This window comes from Salmo trutta, chromosome 27, assembly GCF_901001165.1.
Source record: "Salmo trutta chromosome 27, fSalTru1.1, whole genome shotgun sequence".
In the NCBI taxonomy this organism is placed as follows: Eukaryota; Metazoa; Chordata; class Actinopteri; order Salmoniformes; family Salmonidae; genus Salmo; species Salmo trutta.
Window position 1 is genome coordinate 38186542 of NC_042983.1, and position 17980 is coordinate 38204521.

The 17980-nt window shown below is 42.1% G+C and overlaps 1 protein-coding gene across 2 annotated transcripts in view; it reads right to left on the reverse strand.

The window, feature by feature from the left end:
- Nucleotides 1-6555: 6555 nt before the first annotated feature.
- Nucleotides 6556-17980, reverse strand: part of egflam (EGF-like, fibronectin type III and laminin G domains) — a 41038-nt gene continuing 29613 nt past the window's right edge. Inside the window, exons 17-24 of one of the 2 annotated variants that reach the window (XM_029717987.1) lie at nt 14886-15002; nt 13335-13515; nt 13103-13126; nt 12662-12740; nt 12201-12344; nt 9927-10010; nt 9103-9206; nt 6556-7645 (exon numbers count right to left, since the gene is read on the reverse strand). In XM_029717987.1, the coding sequence (XP_029573847.1) occupies nt 7494-7645; nt 9103-9206; nt 9927-10010; nt 12201-12344; nt 12662-12740; nt 13103-13126; nt 13335-13515; nt 14886-15002 (885 nt within the window). In that variant the 3' untranslated portion in view covers nt 6556-7493. The remainder of the gene's footprint in view (nt 7646-9102; nt 9207-9926; nt 10011-12200; nt 12345-12661; nt 12741-13102; nt 13127-13334; nt 13516-14885; nt 15003-17980) is intronic. The other variant, XM_029717989.1, reaches the window with a different exon arrangement.

Sequence of the window (17980 nt, forward strand, 5' to 3'; positions counted from 1 at the left end):
GGCTCAGTTCTAGGCCCTCTCCTATTCTCGCTATACACCAAGTCACTTGGCTCTGTCATATCCTTACATGGTCTCTCCTATCATTGCTATGCAGACGACACACAATTAATCTTCTCCTTTCCCCCCTTCTGATAACCAGGTGGCGAATCGCATCTCTGCATGTCTGGCAGACATATCAGTGTGGATGACGGATCACCACCTCAAGCTGAACCTCGGCAAGACGGAGCTGCTCTTCCTCACGGGGAAGGACTGCCCGTTCCATGATCTCGCCATCACGGTTGACAACTCCATTGTGTCCTCCTCCCAGAGTGCTAAGAGCCTTGGCGTGACCCTGGACAACACCCTGTCGTTCTCCGCTAACATCAAGGCGGTGACCCGATCCTGTAGGTTCATGCTCTACAACATTCGCAGAGTACGACCCTGCCTTACACAGGAAGTGGCGCAGGTCCTAATCCAGGCACTTGTCATCTCCCATCTGGATTACTGCCATTAAACCCCTACAACTCATCCAGAACGCCGCAGCCCGTCTGGTGTTCAACCTTCCCAAGTTCTCTCACGTCACCCAGTTCCTCCGCACACTCCACTGGCTTCCAGTTGAAGCTCGCATCTGCTACAAGACCATGGTGCTTGCCTACGGAGCTGTGAGGGGAACGGCACCTCCGTACCTTCAGGTTCTGATCAGTCCCTACACCCAAAGAAGGGCACTGCGTTCATCCACCTCTAACCTGCTCGCCTCCCTACCTCTGCGGAAGCACAGTACCCGCTCAGCCCAGTCAAAACTGTTCGCTGCTCTGGCACCCCAATGGTGGAACAAGCTCCCTCACGACGCCAGGACAGCGGAGTCAATCACCACCTTCCGGAGACACCTGAAACCCCACCTCTAAGGAATACCTGGGATAGGATAAAGTAATCCTTCTAACCCTCCCCCCCCCCCAAAAAAAGATATAGATGTACTATTGTAAAGTGGTTGTTCCACTGGATATCATAAGGTGAATGCACCAATTTGTAAGTCGCTCTGGATAAGACCGTCTGCTAAATGACGTAAATGTAAATGTAAATCTGCAATATTTGTTTGGTTATGGTAATTTACCACATACTACTACTACTTCTACATAATACTACATAATGGTACTACTCCATACTACTACTACATACTACTACATACTATCACTACATACTACTACATAATACTACTACATACTATTAGATACTACTACATAATACTACTACACACTACTGCATACTACCACATAATACTACTACATACTACTACATACTATTAGATACTACTACAACATACTATTAGATACTACTACTACATAATACTACTACATAATGCTACTACATACTACTACATACTTAGATACTACTACTACACACTACTGCATACTACTACACACTACTACACACTATTACAACACACCTCTACTACATACTACTAAATACTACTACATACTATTACATGATACTACTACATACTACTACTACTACATACTATTAGATTTTACTACTACATACTACTAGATACTATTACATAATACTATTACACACTACTACATAATAAACTCAGCAAAAAAAGAAACGTCCCTTTTTCAGGACCCTGTCTTTGAAAGATAATTTGTAAAAATCAAAATAACTTCACAGATCTTCATTGTAAAGGGTTTAAACACTGTTTCCCATGCTTTTTCAATGAACCATCAACAATGAATGAACATGCACCTGTAGAACGGTTATTAAGACACTAACAGCTTACAGACGGTAGGCAATTAAGGTCACAGTTATGAAAACCTAAGACACTAAAGAAGCCTTTCTACTGACTCTGAAAAAAACAAAAGAAAGATGCCCAGGGTCCATGCTCATCTGCGTGAACGTGCCTTAGACATGCTTCAAGGAGGCATGCGGACTGCAGATGTGGCCAGGGCAATACATTGCAATGTCCGTACTGTGAGACGCCTAAGACGGTGCTACAGGGAGACAGGACGGACAGCTGATCGTCCTCGCAGTGGCAGACCACGTGTAACAACACCTGTACAGGATCGGTACATCTGAACATCACACCTGTGGGGCAGGTACAGGATGGCAACAACTGCCCGAGTTACACCAGGAATGCACAATCGCTCCATCAGCGCTGACTGTCCGCAATAGGCTGAGAGAGGCTGGACTGAGGGCTTGTAGGCCTGTTGTAAGGCAGGTCCTCACCAGACATCACCGGCAACAACGTCGCCTATGGGCACAAACCCACCGTTGCTGGACCAGACAGGACTGGCAAAAAGTGCTCTTCACTGACGAGTCACGGTTTTGTCTCACCAGGGGTGATGGTCGGATTCGCGTTTATCGTCGAGGGAATGAGCGTTACACCGAGGCCTGTACTCTGGAGCGGGATCGATTTGGAAGTGGAGGGTCCGTCATGGTCTGGGGAGGTGCGTCACAGCATCATCGAACTGAGCCTGTTGTCATTGCAGACAATCTCAATGCTGTGTGTTACAGGGAAGACATCCTCCTCCCTCATGTGGTACCCTTCCTGCAGGCTCATCCTGACATGACCCTCCAGCATGACAATGCCACAAGCCATACTGCTCGTTCTGTGCGTGATTTCCTGCAAGACAGGAATGTCAGTGTTCTGCCACGGCCAGCGAAGAGCCCGGATCTCAATCCCATTGAGCACGTCTGGGACCTGTTGGATCGGAAGGTGAGGGCTAGGGCCATTCCCCCCAGAAATGTCCGGGAACTTGCAGGTGCCTTGGTGGAAGAACATCTCACAGCAATAACTGGCAAATCTGGTACAGTACATGAGAAGATGCACTACCATACTTAATGCAGCTGGTGGCCACACCAGATGCTGACTGTTACTTTTGATTTTGACCCCCCCTTTGTTCAGGGACACATTATTCCATTTCTGTTTGTCACTTGTTCAGTTTATGTAAACTTGTTTAGTTTATGTCTTAGTTGTTGAATCTTGTTATGTTCATACAAATATTTTCACATGCTAAGTTTGCTGAAAATAAACACAGTTGACAGTGAGAGGACGTTTCTTTTTTTGCTGAATTTACTACTACTACATAATACTACTACATGCTATTAGATACTAATACTACACACTACTGCATACTACTACTACACACCTCCTACTACATACTACTAAATACAACTACATAATACTACTATTACTACATACTACTACATACTATTACATGCTGTACTACTACATAATACTACTACATAATACTACATACTACTACATAATACTACTACTACATAATATTACACTACTACATACTACTACATAATACTGCATACTACTACTACAGTACATACTACATAATACTATGCTTTAATTGAAGCCTTCATAAACACTTTATAAGGCATAAATTCTTCAGAAATCATAAGCATGTCATGCTGTATGAAGGGTGGCAAAGCACCCTTTGTAATGATATCACCTTTTATGCAGTTTGGCTTTGCTTTTTTACAACATCATGTGAAGCACTTATGTAGTGCTCATAAAGACTTCATGAATGACATATACAGCCTTTTTAAATTGTAGTTCATTCAAGTATGACCAGTTTTTTGCCATTTCCCCTCAGAAGGGGTAGCATGGGAACAGTACTTGAACAATTAATAATGTTACTGTGAGTTACATAGATACTCTTATGTCATTGTTACAGAAATACTCTCAGGTCAATGTTACAAAAATATTCTCAGGTCAGTGTTACAGAAATACTCTTAGGACAATTTTACAAAGATTATTTTATGTCAATGTTACAGGAATACTCTGAGCACAATGACAATCAGATTCCCTCACAGCCTCACCAAGAACAGTGTGTCTCTGAACATGCTGCATAATTTATACATATTCTAAAATACACCAGTAGCGAGCACAAGGCAGCTATTTAAAAATGTGTGTGTCATATGCTTAGTGACAGCAATTCAAAGTAAATTATGTTATATTATTGTATATTATTGAATAATGTAATCATCTCAATTTGGACATTTCTAAGTGGCTACAGGCAGCACAACCTGACTAGAATTGTTCATTCATCATTTATTAATTAACTAACACATTATTACAGAGTCACAGAATGTACTGTAGTGTCCTGCAGTTTCAGCTAAACCAGGGTCAAAATCACACTGTTTCATTGGAGATCATTCAACCATCATAAAGGGTTTGGCTTATCATCAGTGTTTATCAGCATATAAACTTCAGTTACCTGGAAAAGCCAATACACATTATTTCATCACTCTAATGGCAAAGCCTTTTTATTGAATGTCTGAACATCTTTCTGGGTTTTGGGGATACATGTCTGCTCCTATCTTTAGCTAGCGTCCCAGATCTCCTCTTCCAGAAGACTGCATTTGCATACTCCCTGTCATGGATTTAAATGCATATAGGATTTGGTGTAAGGCGCATTGGAATGAAGGGAGTTTCTACTGTTGTTAAATTCAAGCGATAAAGTGGTCAAGTGCACAATTTGGAAGAAGGGTGGAGAATTAGGTCACAGATGCAGTGGAAATGAGACTAGATTGTGGATCCCCGCATGAACAGCTAACTGGCCCGTCTGGCCCAGGGCATGGAGGAACGCCATTGATTTGTAGCACTGATATTATTGGTAACACCCAGCAGGATTTGATGTGGCGTGACATTGCAGATTCACAAAATAATCTCCCAGCTATTGATTCAAATCAAATGTAACCTCTATGTCTACTATTCAATGGCATTTTGGGATGTGAAATCATGCTCCGTTCTCTGCTGGAGTGCCCTTTTGATCTCATTCAAGAAAGTAGCTGCTGTAATCTGTTAATGGACATGCGTGTGATGTGCACCCGGCTCCATAGTTGGATAGAGGGCGCACTTGGCCCAAAGCCTGTTTTTTGCATGGGCAGCGCCATTGAGGTCTTTCACCATTTTGAAATAGTAATCTGGATGGGACTTTCTATGGGTTAAGGAAGGATCAAAGAGCAAACATTCCATAACTCCAGGTGGCAGTAAATCACCAACCTTGACTTTATACCTGTTCAAACCGCAGGTATAAAGCCAGATTTGAATTGGAGATCCATCCTGGCATGTCAACAAAGCTCTCTGGAAAAAAAATATATATATTTTTGCAACCCAATAGAAACAAGTGAAGTCACAGTGCACGACAACAAACTGTAGGGGGATGCTCAAGTGTCATTCATCACAGGGATGTCAAAAGACTCATCCAAAGGGAATTCAAATAAACAACTCATAACAAACATCCAAAGTAATAAACAGTCAGATTTTTCCAAGCCATCAATACGTCAAGAAATTACCCAACGGAGGCCGTTCCTGCTGTGATTCTTGTACTGTTCTTCTCTTTCACAGAAGGAGCGGTCAAGAGGTGAAGGACGAGGTGAGACTCAAGCAGCTTCAAGTTTGTCAACAGAAAAGTGTGTGTGTGTGTGTGTGGTGGGGGGGTTGTTCTTCTATCCTTGAGGGGACATAAAATCTCCAAAAGTCCCCACAAGGATAGAAGAACAAAGAAAATTCTCCCTTGTACGGACATTTCCCACATTCCCCATGAGGACAAAGGCTATTTTAACCTTAATGGTTAGGGTTAGAATTAGGGTTAGGGTAAGAGGTTCAGGAGTTAGGTTAGGGTATGGGTTAAGGAAAATAGGATTTGGAATGGAAATACATTTTAGGTTCCCACGAGGATAGAAGAACAAAATGTGTTTGTGTCAAACCAACATTTTCTTTCACTGACTATTTGTGGAGGCAATTTTGTAAAATAGTCCACTTCAGCCAGTCATTTTATTCGGAGCAGTCAGAAGGGGAGTCATTATTCAAAGATTTGCAGTAGGCCATAGACAAAATATATGATGACAAAATATATATAATGACATCAAAGGAACATCAAAAGGAACACGGCAAAAAACGTCATCTTCACAAAAGAGGGAACTTAAAAGCTGTGGCAATGTCTTGATTGATTTCTGTGGAATGCAGTAGTTACCATAGCACAGTCCAAATCAAATGGTAACATATTAGCTAGATAACAGCTGCCTGTTTGAACTTCATTGAAATCAATCACATTTTTTATTCCAAATATCTATCATTAGCAATGTTCTCTGAACATTGAGTATTATTTTCTGTTTTAAATCAAACATTAACATTTTAGCAACAAAATCAGACAAAATATCAACACAGAACATTGTCAGAATGTCCTTGGTGGTGAACTTCTTATTGCAGTAAGCCTAGGCCTGAGATGACTTGGTAACTAAATGTTCTGTTAGTATTTGTGGTTTGAAATACACACAACTGGGGAAATTCATTAGGTTCAAAACAGGAGCGACAACACAACTAAAAGGCTGACATGTGCAGTACATCATATCACATTAAGAGGGTGATGGTGTTTTCCACACATTACTTTGGTTGACTTATATCAGGGTTTCCCAAAACTCGGACCTCGGAACCCCAAGAGGTGCACGTTTTGGTTTTTGGCCCTAGCACTACACAGCTGATTCAAATAATCAGCTAATCATCAAGCTTTGATCATTTGAATCAGCTGTGTAGTGTTAGGGCAAAACACTAAACGTGCACCTCTTGGGGTCCCGAGGACCAAGTTTGTGAAACGCTGGGGACTTGTATATTTTTCTGTGCAATAATGATAGTGTCCATCTGGCATATTTCTTTGTTGTAGAGAAAAAGCAGAGAGACATGGATACTCAAAGAGGAAAATGTCCTGATATCCAGACAGGGGGAAAGAAAGAAACACCTAGACACTCACGGCTGATCTTCATACCTTCCAGCAGTGGAGGCTGCTGAGGGGAGGACAGCTCATAATAATGGCCGGAACGGAGTAAATGGAATGGCATCAAACACCTGGAAACCATGTGTTTGGTGTATTTGATACCATTCCACTGTTTCCGCTCCAGTCATTACCACAAGCCCGTTCTCCCCAAATAAGGTGCCACCAAACACTAGCAACCTGCAAACAACTCACATGAATTGAAGTCAAAAACACTGTAGTCTATGGACTGATTGATACAGACACCACAACACAACAATCACATGACTCTGTGACCCAAGAGCAGGCTTAAAAAATACAACTAAAAAAAGGTTATTTTTCTACAAACATCATGTCACTTTATCAAAAACATCCTTCATTACTACATCTTTTGGTTCTCCAAATCATCCAATAAGGATGTAGAAAAAAATATATGGATATCTTCGAAACCATCCCATGAAATTGTCCTTCGGATGTCAAAATTGCAACCTTACATTTCAGGAAGTTCTAGCGAGGTCTCTCCACTCCAGTCTCGTTGCACTTGTGTTATTGGGTCCTTTGGTGAACGTGTCTTGCTGCTGAGTGGACAGAAAGCCCAAGGCCCGTATTCACAAAGCATCTCAGAGTAGAAGTGCTGATATAGGATCAGGTCTCCCTGTCCATGCTTTCTCATCTAAAAGGCAAAACTGATTCTAGATCAGCACTCCTACTCTGAGATGCTTAATGACTACGGGCCCTGGACACACAGGACTTTTAGTTGGTACAAGTGTTGATGTTCTTGCCATCGGCAGCGTCCTCCACTAGGGAGAGGTGGTAGTCGGTGGACAGGGTGAAGTGGGAGACGCAGCCCACCAGACCTCCACTGTACTGCCGGTTAGTGTGCAGAGCAATCTCCTTCATCCCCCCTAGGCAGAGCAGAGACATCAGGTATTCAAGTTGTAATCCTACTCATCTTCATCATCACCATAATTACAATATGACATTTCTGACCATGACCACCCTTATCATCACCATCATAACCATTATCATCACCATCACCCAAATTGCCATCACTATCATCATGATCATTTTCTTTGTCAACATCATTACATTTACATTTTACATTTTAGTCATTTAGCAGACGCTCTTATCCAGAGCGACTTACAGTAGTGAATGCATACATTTCATTTTCATTTCATACATTTTATTTTCTTCGTACTTGGCCCCCCGTGGGAATCGAACCCACACCCCTGGTGTTGCAAACACCATGCTCTACCAACTGAGCTTCATCACCATCATAACAATTATCATCACCATCATAACCATTATCATCACAGTCATAACTATTATCATTGCTGTTATTGCTATCTTAACCATCATCATCATCATATCATGATCAACACAGGTTGTACTAGCTTACATTTAGTCTTCCAACCATCAGACAGACAGTGGAACCGCCAGACAGACAGACATTGGAACTGAGGAAGCGCCAGACAGACAGACAGACAGACATTGGAACTGAGGAACCGCCAGACAGACAGACAGACAGACAGACATTGGAACTAAGGAACCGCCAGACAGACAGACAGACAGACAGACAGACAGACAGACAGACAGACAGACAGACAGACAGACAGACAGACAGACAGACAGACAGACAGACAGAAATTGGAACTGAGGAACCGCCAGACAGACAGACAGACATTGCAACTGATGAACCGCCAGACAGATAGACAGACAGACAGACAGACAGACAGAGGAACTGAGGAACCACCCCCAGACAGACAGACAGACAGACAGAGGAACTGAGGAACCACCAGACAGACATTGGAACGGAGGATGCAGTGAGAATCCAGGAGACTATCCATGGAAGGGAAAGGGGGATACCTAGTCATTTGTACAACTGAATGCATTCAACTGAAATCTGTCTTCCGCATTTAACCCAACCCCTCTAAATCAGAGAGGTGCGGAAGGCTGCCTTAAATCGACATCCACGTCATCGGCGCCCAGGGAACAGTAGGTTAACTGCCTTGCTCATGGGTAGAACGACAGATTTTTACCTTGTCAGCTCGGGGATTCGATATAGTAACCTTTGGGTTACTGGCCCAACGCTCCTACCCGCCAGGCTACCTGCCACGGCTGCACCTACTTCACTGCCCAGTCACTTTTAACGGGGACTAATGATGATTTAGTGTAAACTACACACTAGTTTCTTAAAAATACGATGACATTGCACTTTTGGATGAAATCTTAATCAGCGGCAATTGAGAATGGAGTTAGTGGAACTGTCAGCCGGGAGTCACAGAACTTTCAGAGGTGGAGTGACTCAATGTGCAACCCCAGGAATAATATAGGTGACTAAATAGCTGTGGTGGTGACATACCGACATACAAGACCCCGTTGACGTTCAGCTGTCTCATCTTCCCAGGTGACCTGCCAGTCTGGACCCCATAGTCATCCACCGTCAGCTTCCCAGTCTGGCCATCCCTGAAGAACACACAACAACAGGAAGGATGCGCAGCAGAATGACACACAACGAAGGGGGGGGAGTAGAGAGAGAGAAATGAATGGATGAGAGGTTCCAGATAGGAAGAGAGTAATTACGTCTTTCATCTTTCGAATCATGTTATGGATGCTAGCTCAATAAAATGGAGCTAAGCAGGTCATGAGAGAATCAATCCACTTGGACCCCAAATATGGCCGTATTCTACATTAAGTAAGAGCTGTCCATTGATGGGGTCTTGGTGTACAATACATGTACATTTACTGTCATTCCTGTCATTTACTGTCATTCCTCAAGTCTTTTTTGTGGCCCATAATGCCGCTGTACGCTGCAACATACCCAACACTGGCCTAGAGACTACAGTGAGATATGCACACACATCAAGGCAGAGAATCACACACACACGCAGGGTTAAACATAAATACACATACAGTTTTATGTCTATTTCCCAGACTTGTCTAAAGAAGTCCAATTGAAGCAATGAGACAGACCTCCAAATTCTTCCCAAATGTCTTAGACACTGCCTGATTCCATATGCACAAAATGTTACAACGGATACTAGATCAAATGGGAGATTAATCTACAATGTCATACAAGTTTGCCACCTGCAATAAGACACATTATGTTGTATTCCCAGAAACCCTAGTAGAATGTAATGCATTTTTCTTCTTTTAATTTCCAAGTGAGAAGGCATTGAAAAGCACCTGACAGCCTTTACTCTGTGCCACCTTCCATCGCTGAAGGTTCCGTTGACGATCACATTGGCCACACCACTGCCCAGGTTATAGCTACAGACACAGGAAGACAACATTGGAATTAACTACTGCTACAATCATCCCACAGCCAGGAATGAAACAATGCACATTCGACAAGGCTCAACTCAAAGGGTTGGTTTCCCAGATGCCGATTATGCCTAGTCCTGGACCAACAAAATGGTGTATGGAGCCTACTTTTTAGTCTAAGAGTAGATTCATCCTTTTCGGGCTATGCACCTTTTAAAGGCAATGTTCCCGCATTTGTGGAGAACGCATTCACGGTAAACACTGCATATGTCAATCTCAATCGGAAATTACCTTTAAGTGCAAATTGCGCTATATTGCGGATTTAACGCGAATCGCAATAAATCCTGGCCTTAATCTGTATCCAGGAAACTGTCCCAAAGATACGGAAAGAAAAGGCTGGGCAATGTTTTTACCAGCCTGGTCCCAGACCTGTTTGTGCTGTCTTACCACAGCATGACCAGAGGAGTTTCTTCTGCAGGAAGCATTAGGGAAAGGGAAGGTGTGGACTAGAGGTTGACCGATTCTGATTTTTCAACGCCGATACCGATTATTGGAGGACCAAAAAAAACCAGATGCCGATTAATCGGCCGATTTTTATTTATATATATATTTGTAATAATGACAATTACAACAATACTGAATTAACACTTATTTTAACTTAATATAATACATAAATAAAAATAAATGTTGTCTCAAATAAATAATGAAACATGTTCAATTTGGTTTAAATAATGCAAAAACAGTGTTGGAGAAGAAAGTAAAAGTGCAATATGTACCATGTAAAAAAGCTAACGTTTAAGTTCCTTGCTCAGAACATGAGAACATATGAAAGCTGGTGGTTCCTTTTAACAGGAGTCTTCAATATTCCCAGTTAACAAGTTATAGGTTGTAGTTATTATAGGAATTATAGGACTATTTCTCTCTATAACCATTTGTATTTCATATACCTTTGACGATTGGATGTTCTTATAGGCACTATAGTATTGCCAGCCTAATCTCGGGAGTTGACAGGCTTGAAGTCATAAACAGCGCTGTGCTTCAAGCATTGCGAAGAGCTGCTGGAAAACGCAGGAAAGTACTGTTTGAATGAATGCTTACGAGCCTGCTGCTGCCTACCACCGCTCAGTCAGACTGCTCTATCAAATATCAAATCCTAGACTTAATTATAATATAATAAACACACAGAAATATGAGCCTTTGGTCATTAATATGGTCAAATCCTGAAACTATCATTTCGAAAAGAAAATGTTTATTCTTTCAGTGAAATATGGAACCGTTCCATATTTTATCGAACGGGTGGCATCCATAAGTCTAAATATTCCTGTTACATTGCACAACCTTCAATGTTATGTCATAATTATGGAAAAATCTGGCAAATTAATTACGCTCTTTGTTAGGAAGTAATGGTCTTCACACAGTTCGCAACGAGCCAGGCGGCCCAAACTGCTGCATATACCCTGACTCTGCTTGCACAGAACGCAAGAGAAGTGACACAATTTCCCTAGTTAATATTGCCTGCTAACATGAATTTATTTTAACTAAATATGCAGGTTTAAAAATATATACTTGTGTATTGATTTTAAGAAAGGTATTGATGTTTATGATTAGGTACATTGGTGCAACAACAGTGCTTTTTTCGCGACTGTGCCGATTAACCGGTCAACCTCTAGTGTGGACTAGAGTGATGTGTGATGTCAGAGGTTCACCATTAGGGAAAAGGGAAGGTGTGGACTAGAGTGATGTCAGAGGTTCACCATTAGGGAAAAGGGAAGGTGTGGACTAGAGTGATGTCAGAGGTTCACCATTAGGGAAAAGGGAAGGTGTGGACTAGAGTGATGTCAGAGGTTCACCATTAGGGAAAAGGGAAGGTGTGGACTAGAGTGATGTCAGAGGTTCACCATTAGGGAAAAGGGAAGGTGTGGACTAGAGTGATGTCAGAGGTTCACCATTAGGGAAAAGGGAAGGTGTGGACTAGAGTGATGTCAGAGGTTCACCATTAGGGAAAAGGGAAGGTGTGGACTAGAGTGATGTCAGAGGTTCACCATTAGGGAAAAGGGAAGGTGTGGACCAGAGTGATGTCAGAGGTTCACCATTAGGGAAAAGGGAAGGTGTGGTCGAGGGGTGTGTGATGTCAGAGGTTCACCATTAGGGAAAAGGGAAGGTGTGGTCGAGGGGTGTGTGAGATCAGGGGTTCACCTAAAAATGAGTGCTCCATCCTGCAGTCCTAAAGACAGGAAGTCACTGTTGAGCCTCACTTGACTGTCGCCTCGCCATAGCAACAGACCATCCTTCGCCGTGCTCTTAAAGCGCATAAACATGTTGGTCCTGACGCCCGAAACCCTGGGGTGGGAAACACAGGATATGTCAGCACAGAGTGGCACACAACACTTTCCTTAAAATCCCACAAACCCAGAGGGCTTTCTAGTTGACTATGTTATTCTCACATTGGCTGACTGTGTAGTGTACATCATCTGACTAAAGCTAATATACAGAAACTATGTGATGCGGTATAACTCAACTACTGCTGAAGCCATAGTATTTTTGTCTGAACCTAATGCTTCAGAAAATACTATTTCAGTGGTAGTGTTTTCACTCTAAAGCACACGTACATGCATACACACACACACGCACACACACCCACACACACGTAGACAAACCTTTTCAGGATTTCACGATTGTCGTATGTGAGGTAGCTGCGGCCAATGAATTGTGGAATCTCAATGGCATCTGTGACAGCTGAAAAGAAAATAACATTTACACAATGTGGCCACTAGATGTCCTCCTAAGCATGGTACTAACTGAGGGGAACCAGGACACAGACAACTCTACACAGGATAATGAACAGGGGTGTATTCATTAGTGCACACGGTAGCAAAATATTTTGCAACTGAACACGTTTTGCAACGAATTTGAGAGTTTCTGATTTACAAATTCATGAGAGTTCCTTCCTGGTTTTTGCCTGTTTGTTCTGTGTGGTTCCTAGTAAATACACCCTAGGTAAACAAAAAAAGTGTACAAACAGCGTTATTAAAGTCTGATATGGTAGATGAACAGAGGTAGCCTAGTTTTTACGAACATGATGGTGATAGAAAACTTACTGTTTAAACAGTAATTCCCACATTCTGCACAGCGAAAGCATAAAACAGATAAGACAACGGCTTAGGAGAGATTATGTTGTTTAAATATATTACATACATTAAAATGTACATTTAAATGCAGAATATTTTCCACCAAAATGTTGAAAATCTACCTTGTCATACGGAATGTAGCCTACAGAGTATAACTTGTGGAAAATGTGGACGTGGGAACAATTTATTTTCCTTCTCTCACCCTTCTGGCAGTGCCGGCCATCGTAGCCGAGAGGGCAGTCACACTCGTAGCCATCCCATTTGGGCCTGCAGGTGCCGCCGTTGGCACAGGGACTCTGCACACATGGGTGGGCTGCGTTCTCCACATTCACCCCCAGAGCAAAGTCCTTGGTCAGTGGGATGCTGCGGTCATTTAGAACCAGCTGACACAACAAGTAGAGGGGAGGGTGGGGGGGCAGGTAGATGAGGAGAACGTTAAATGTAGAGGGGAGGGTGGGGAGGGCAGGTAGATGAGGAGAACGTTAAATGAACAATCATTGTATTGTTTCCTTCTCCTATACAAACAAATGAATGAATGAAGTACTGAATGAATTAACAAATGAATGAATAAATTAATGAATTGAGTTGACCATTGTAAAATATATGTCAACTTGCCACAGTACACACATTAACAACAATCGATGAGAAATATACACAAAAGTCAAAATACTGTGGTCAGATGGGCCATCCCAAGACTTTAACATGTATTTGAAAAGCCAAATCAGTTGTGTTTGTGGGATATCTGACTCTTTATCTGGCTCTTCATCTGACTCTTCATCTGACTCTTCATCTGACTCTTCATCTGACTCTTCATCTGGCTCTTCATCTGACTCTTCATCTGACTCTTCATCTGGCTCTTCATCTGACTCTTCATCTGGCTCTTTATCTGGCTCTTTATCTGGCTCTTTATCTGGCTCTTCATCTGACTCTTCATCTGACTCTTCATCTGGCTCTTCATCTGACTCTTTATCTGACTCTTTATCTGACTCTTTATCTGACTCTTCATCTGACTCTTCATCTGACTCTTTATCTGACTCTTTATCTGACTCTTCATCTGACTCTTCATCTGGCTCTTCATCTGACTCTTTATCTGGCTCTTCATCTGACTCTTCATCTGACTCTTTATCTGGCTCTTCATCTGACTCTTCATCTGGCTCTTTATCTGGCTCTTTATCTGGCTCTTTATCTGACTCTTTATCTGGCTCTTCATCTGACTCTTTATCTGACTCTTTATCTGACTCTTTATCTGACTCTTTATCTGACTCTTCATCTGACTCTTTATCTGGCTCTTTATCTGACTCATTATTTACTAGGAACTCTGGGACACATGCAGTAAGAACCTAACAACTGGGCTGTGTTCAGTACGAAAACACATAATGCAACGTTCAATTAAAAACAGAAACAGTTGATGTTCTGAACGACCAGTTGGAAAAAAACGGGGAGGGGTTGGGTTGTGGCTTAGGGAACGCTGTCGGAATAGCCCCTGCCCTTTAAATACGTTCACTCACTGCTTCAAGCAACACCTCGCCTCACCCACCAAACGGAGCAAACGTACCTCAAAGTCAAGAATGTTCAAGAAACGTGTCGTTCAGTACAAGACGTTACACAATGTAGCAAACATGTAATCGAACTGAACGGACCCCCGGAGAGACTGTGGCACCCTATTCCCCTACATAGCGCACTATCTTTGACCAGAGCAGGAGGTACGGCTGTTTCAGCACCTCAACCTGAGTCATCTATACAGTAACAGTACCTTCTGGATGGTGCCGCTGAAGGGGCGGAGCACGGCCGCGGCGCTCTTGGTTTTGTCATATTGTGGCACTCCGCCGATGTACAGAGGAGAGCTGCACTTGATCTGAGTGAAGGCTCCCTGGAGGAGGAGGAGTCACAGTAGAGTAGAGTCACAGTAGAGACACAGTAGAGTAGAGTCACAGTAGAGACACAGTAGAGTAGAGTCACAGTAGTCACAGTAGAGTAGAGTCACAGTAGAGTAGAGTTACAGTAGAGTAGAGTTACAGTAGAGTAGAGTTACAGTAGAGTCACAGTAGAGTAGAGTCACAGTAGAGTAGAGTTACAGTAGAGTAGAGTTACAGTAGAGTCACAGTAGAGTCACAGTAGAGTTACAGTAGAGTACAGTCACATTAGATTAGAGTCACAGTAGAGTAGAGTTACAGTAGAGTAGAGTTACAGTAGAGTCACAGTAGAGTCACAGTAGAGTAGAGTTACAGTAGAGTACAGTCACATTAGATTAGAGTCACAGTAGAGTAGAGTTACAGTAGAGTATAGTCACAGTAGAGTAGAGTCACAGTAGAGTAGAGTTACAGTAGAGTCACAGTAGAGTAGAGTCACAGTAGAGTAGAGTTACAGTAGAGTAGAGTCACAGTAGAGTCACAGTAGAGTAGAGTCACAGTAGAGTAGAGTTACAGTAGAGTAGAGTCACAGTAGAGTAGAGTTACAGTAGAGTCACAGTAGAGACACAGTAGATTAGAGTAGAGTTAAAGTAGAGTTACAGTAGAGTAGAGTCACAGTAGATTAGTCACAGTAGAGTTACAGTGGAGTCATAGTAGAGTAGAGTCACAGTAGAGTAGAGTTACAGTAGAGTCACAGTAGAGTAGAGTAGAGTTAAAGTAGAGTTACAGTAGAGTAGAGTAGAGTCACAGTAGAGTAGTCACAGTAGAGTTACAGTGGAGTCACAGTAGAGTAGAGTCACAGTAGAGTAGAGTTACAGTGGAGTCACAGTAGAGTTACAGTAGAGTAGAGTAGAGTCACAGTAGAGTTACAGTAGAGTAGAGTAGAGTCACAGTAGAGTAGAGTCACAGTAGAGTTACAGTGGAGTCACAGTAGAGTGGAGTCACGGTAGAGTAGAGTCACAGTAGAGTAGAGTAGAGTCACAGTAGAGTAGAGTCACAGTAGAGTAGAGTCACAGTAGAGTAGAGTACAGTTAAAGTAGAGTTACAGTAGAGTAGAGTAGAGTCACAGTAGAGTTACAGTGGAGTCACAGTAGAGTGGAGTCACAGTAGAGTAGAGTCACAGTAGAGTCACAGTAAAATTGTTCCTTACCATGCCACCTGACCTAGGAAAACACCTAGAGTTTCTACCTGGTCAGGTTACATGGTCAACTGTAGGGATGTTGTGGTTACCATATTACAGGCAGTTATGAGAAATGTCAAATTCAGTACAAATTGGACAAAAAGAAACGCAGTAAAATTCCACATGAGCATTGAGTCACGGTAATCTCCTTTTATGCACTCTGGACACAGTGGCAGAATAAATTCAACCACACATTTGTTTCATTACAAAACCGGAGAGCAACATCTGTCTGGCGAAGTCAACAAAACATATTGCATGTAACAAACAGTTACATGACTTACAGCATGGTCAAGCAAGGTAATGTTTCCCTGCATTTTCGGACTATTAAAAACAACTATTGGTTTAGAACCACAGAGAGTTACCACAAGTCACAAAGAAAACAGGATCTGCCTCCACTATTCCAGCACCATTTCAACATCATCTAATCACCTCTGCTTAGTCTAATACAGTGACAACTAAAAGATAACAAAAACTAATTAGTCCAATCCATGTAAGCTAAATATTATGTGGCTGTCCATGCTATTGATTTCTGTGTGTGTTTGTGTGTGTGTGCATGTATGTGTGAAAACATGTGGATTTATTCTACTTGTAGAGAAACGCCAATGCCATCCTCCTCTTTCATGTTGCCTAAACAGTATATGACTCTTCCATACAGTACACGCTATTATCTTTTGTTGTCCTAGGTTACCTGGCTAAAATACTTGCTCGCTAGCTTAACTTCATGGGCAAAGGCGCGCCAGGCCAGCTAGTTAACGTTAGCATACTAAGTCTAGCTACATATTGAACTTCCATCCTCTCAGGCCAGGGGAACAACAATGTATGAATTAATGGTTGAATCAGAATCGCCGTTATAATTGTTGGCCAGTACGGAGAATTAAGTACAACCACAAGTTCAAATCCCTGTCTCCAAATGTAATGGCTAATTTAGGAAAGGGACGATTTTAGCTAGCTAGCCACCGGAGGACAACAACACAACGAGATGCAACAATTCCATTTTTTTCTGTCAATAATGACGTTTGGCTCGTGATGTGATTGGTCTGAAGACAAATCCATACTGGCTTCCCTTGACACTTTTTTTTGTGTGCACCAGGACCATTCACAGCTGAGCTCACTCAATTTAGCTCAACGCTGATTGGCTATTATTTTATATATTTCTTTATCAAGGGAGGCCAAATGCTCGCTGGCTTTCCTTCCATTCAATGCCATGGGCGGCAACAATGTTTTTTCAACTTTCTCAAATCATCAATAGTCTATAGTCGCATCATGCGGCCCATATAGGTATGATTTCTAAGACATTCTAAGGTTTGTATCATTCACAACTAATGTTGCCAAAGAACTCTAAATCCAGTGTTGAGGACCTGTTTTAAATGATCACTTTAATGCTCAACATAGTCCCTTCATATGTACACTTGTTCCAGAATGGGAAAAATATTGAATTATATTCTTCTAACTATTAAATCATATAATATAAAATAATGGCACAGGACTTAAGCATATCTTGTTGCTAAATGAATAAGCCTACAGCCTAGGCAGAGCACATAGCCAGATAACATACAATGGGCCAACTCATATTCTGTTTTTCTGAAATACATTTTCTTCATATCATTATGTTTCTTTAGACCTGCCTAAAATAAATCATGTATTTATTGTGATGGTGTATATTAAATTAATTTGTTTGACTTTTTAAATGTAGATGTTCCAAAGGCGTGCATCAGTGGCTTGTATGTGTGGAGGCATGGAGATGCTAAACGTGTTTAT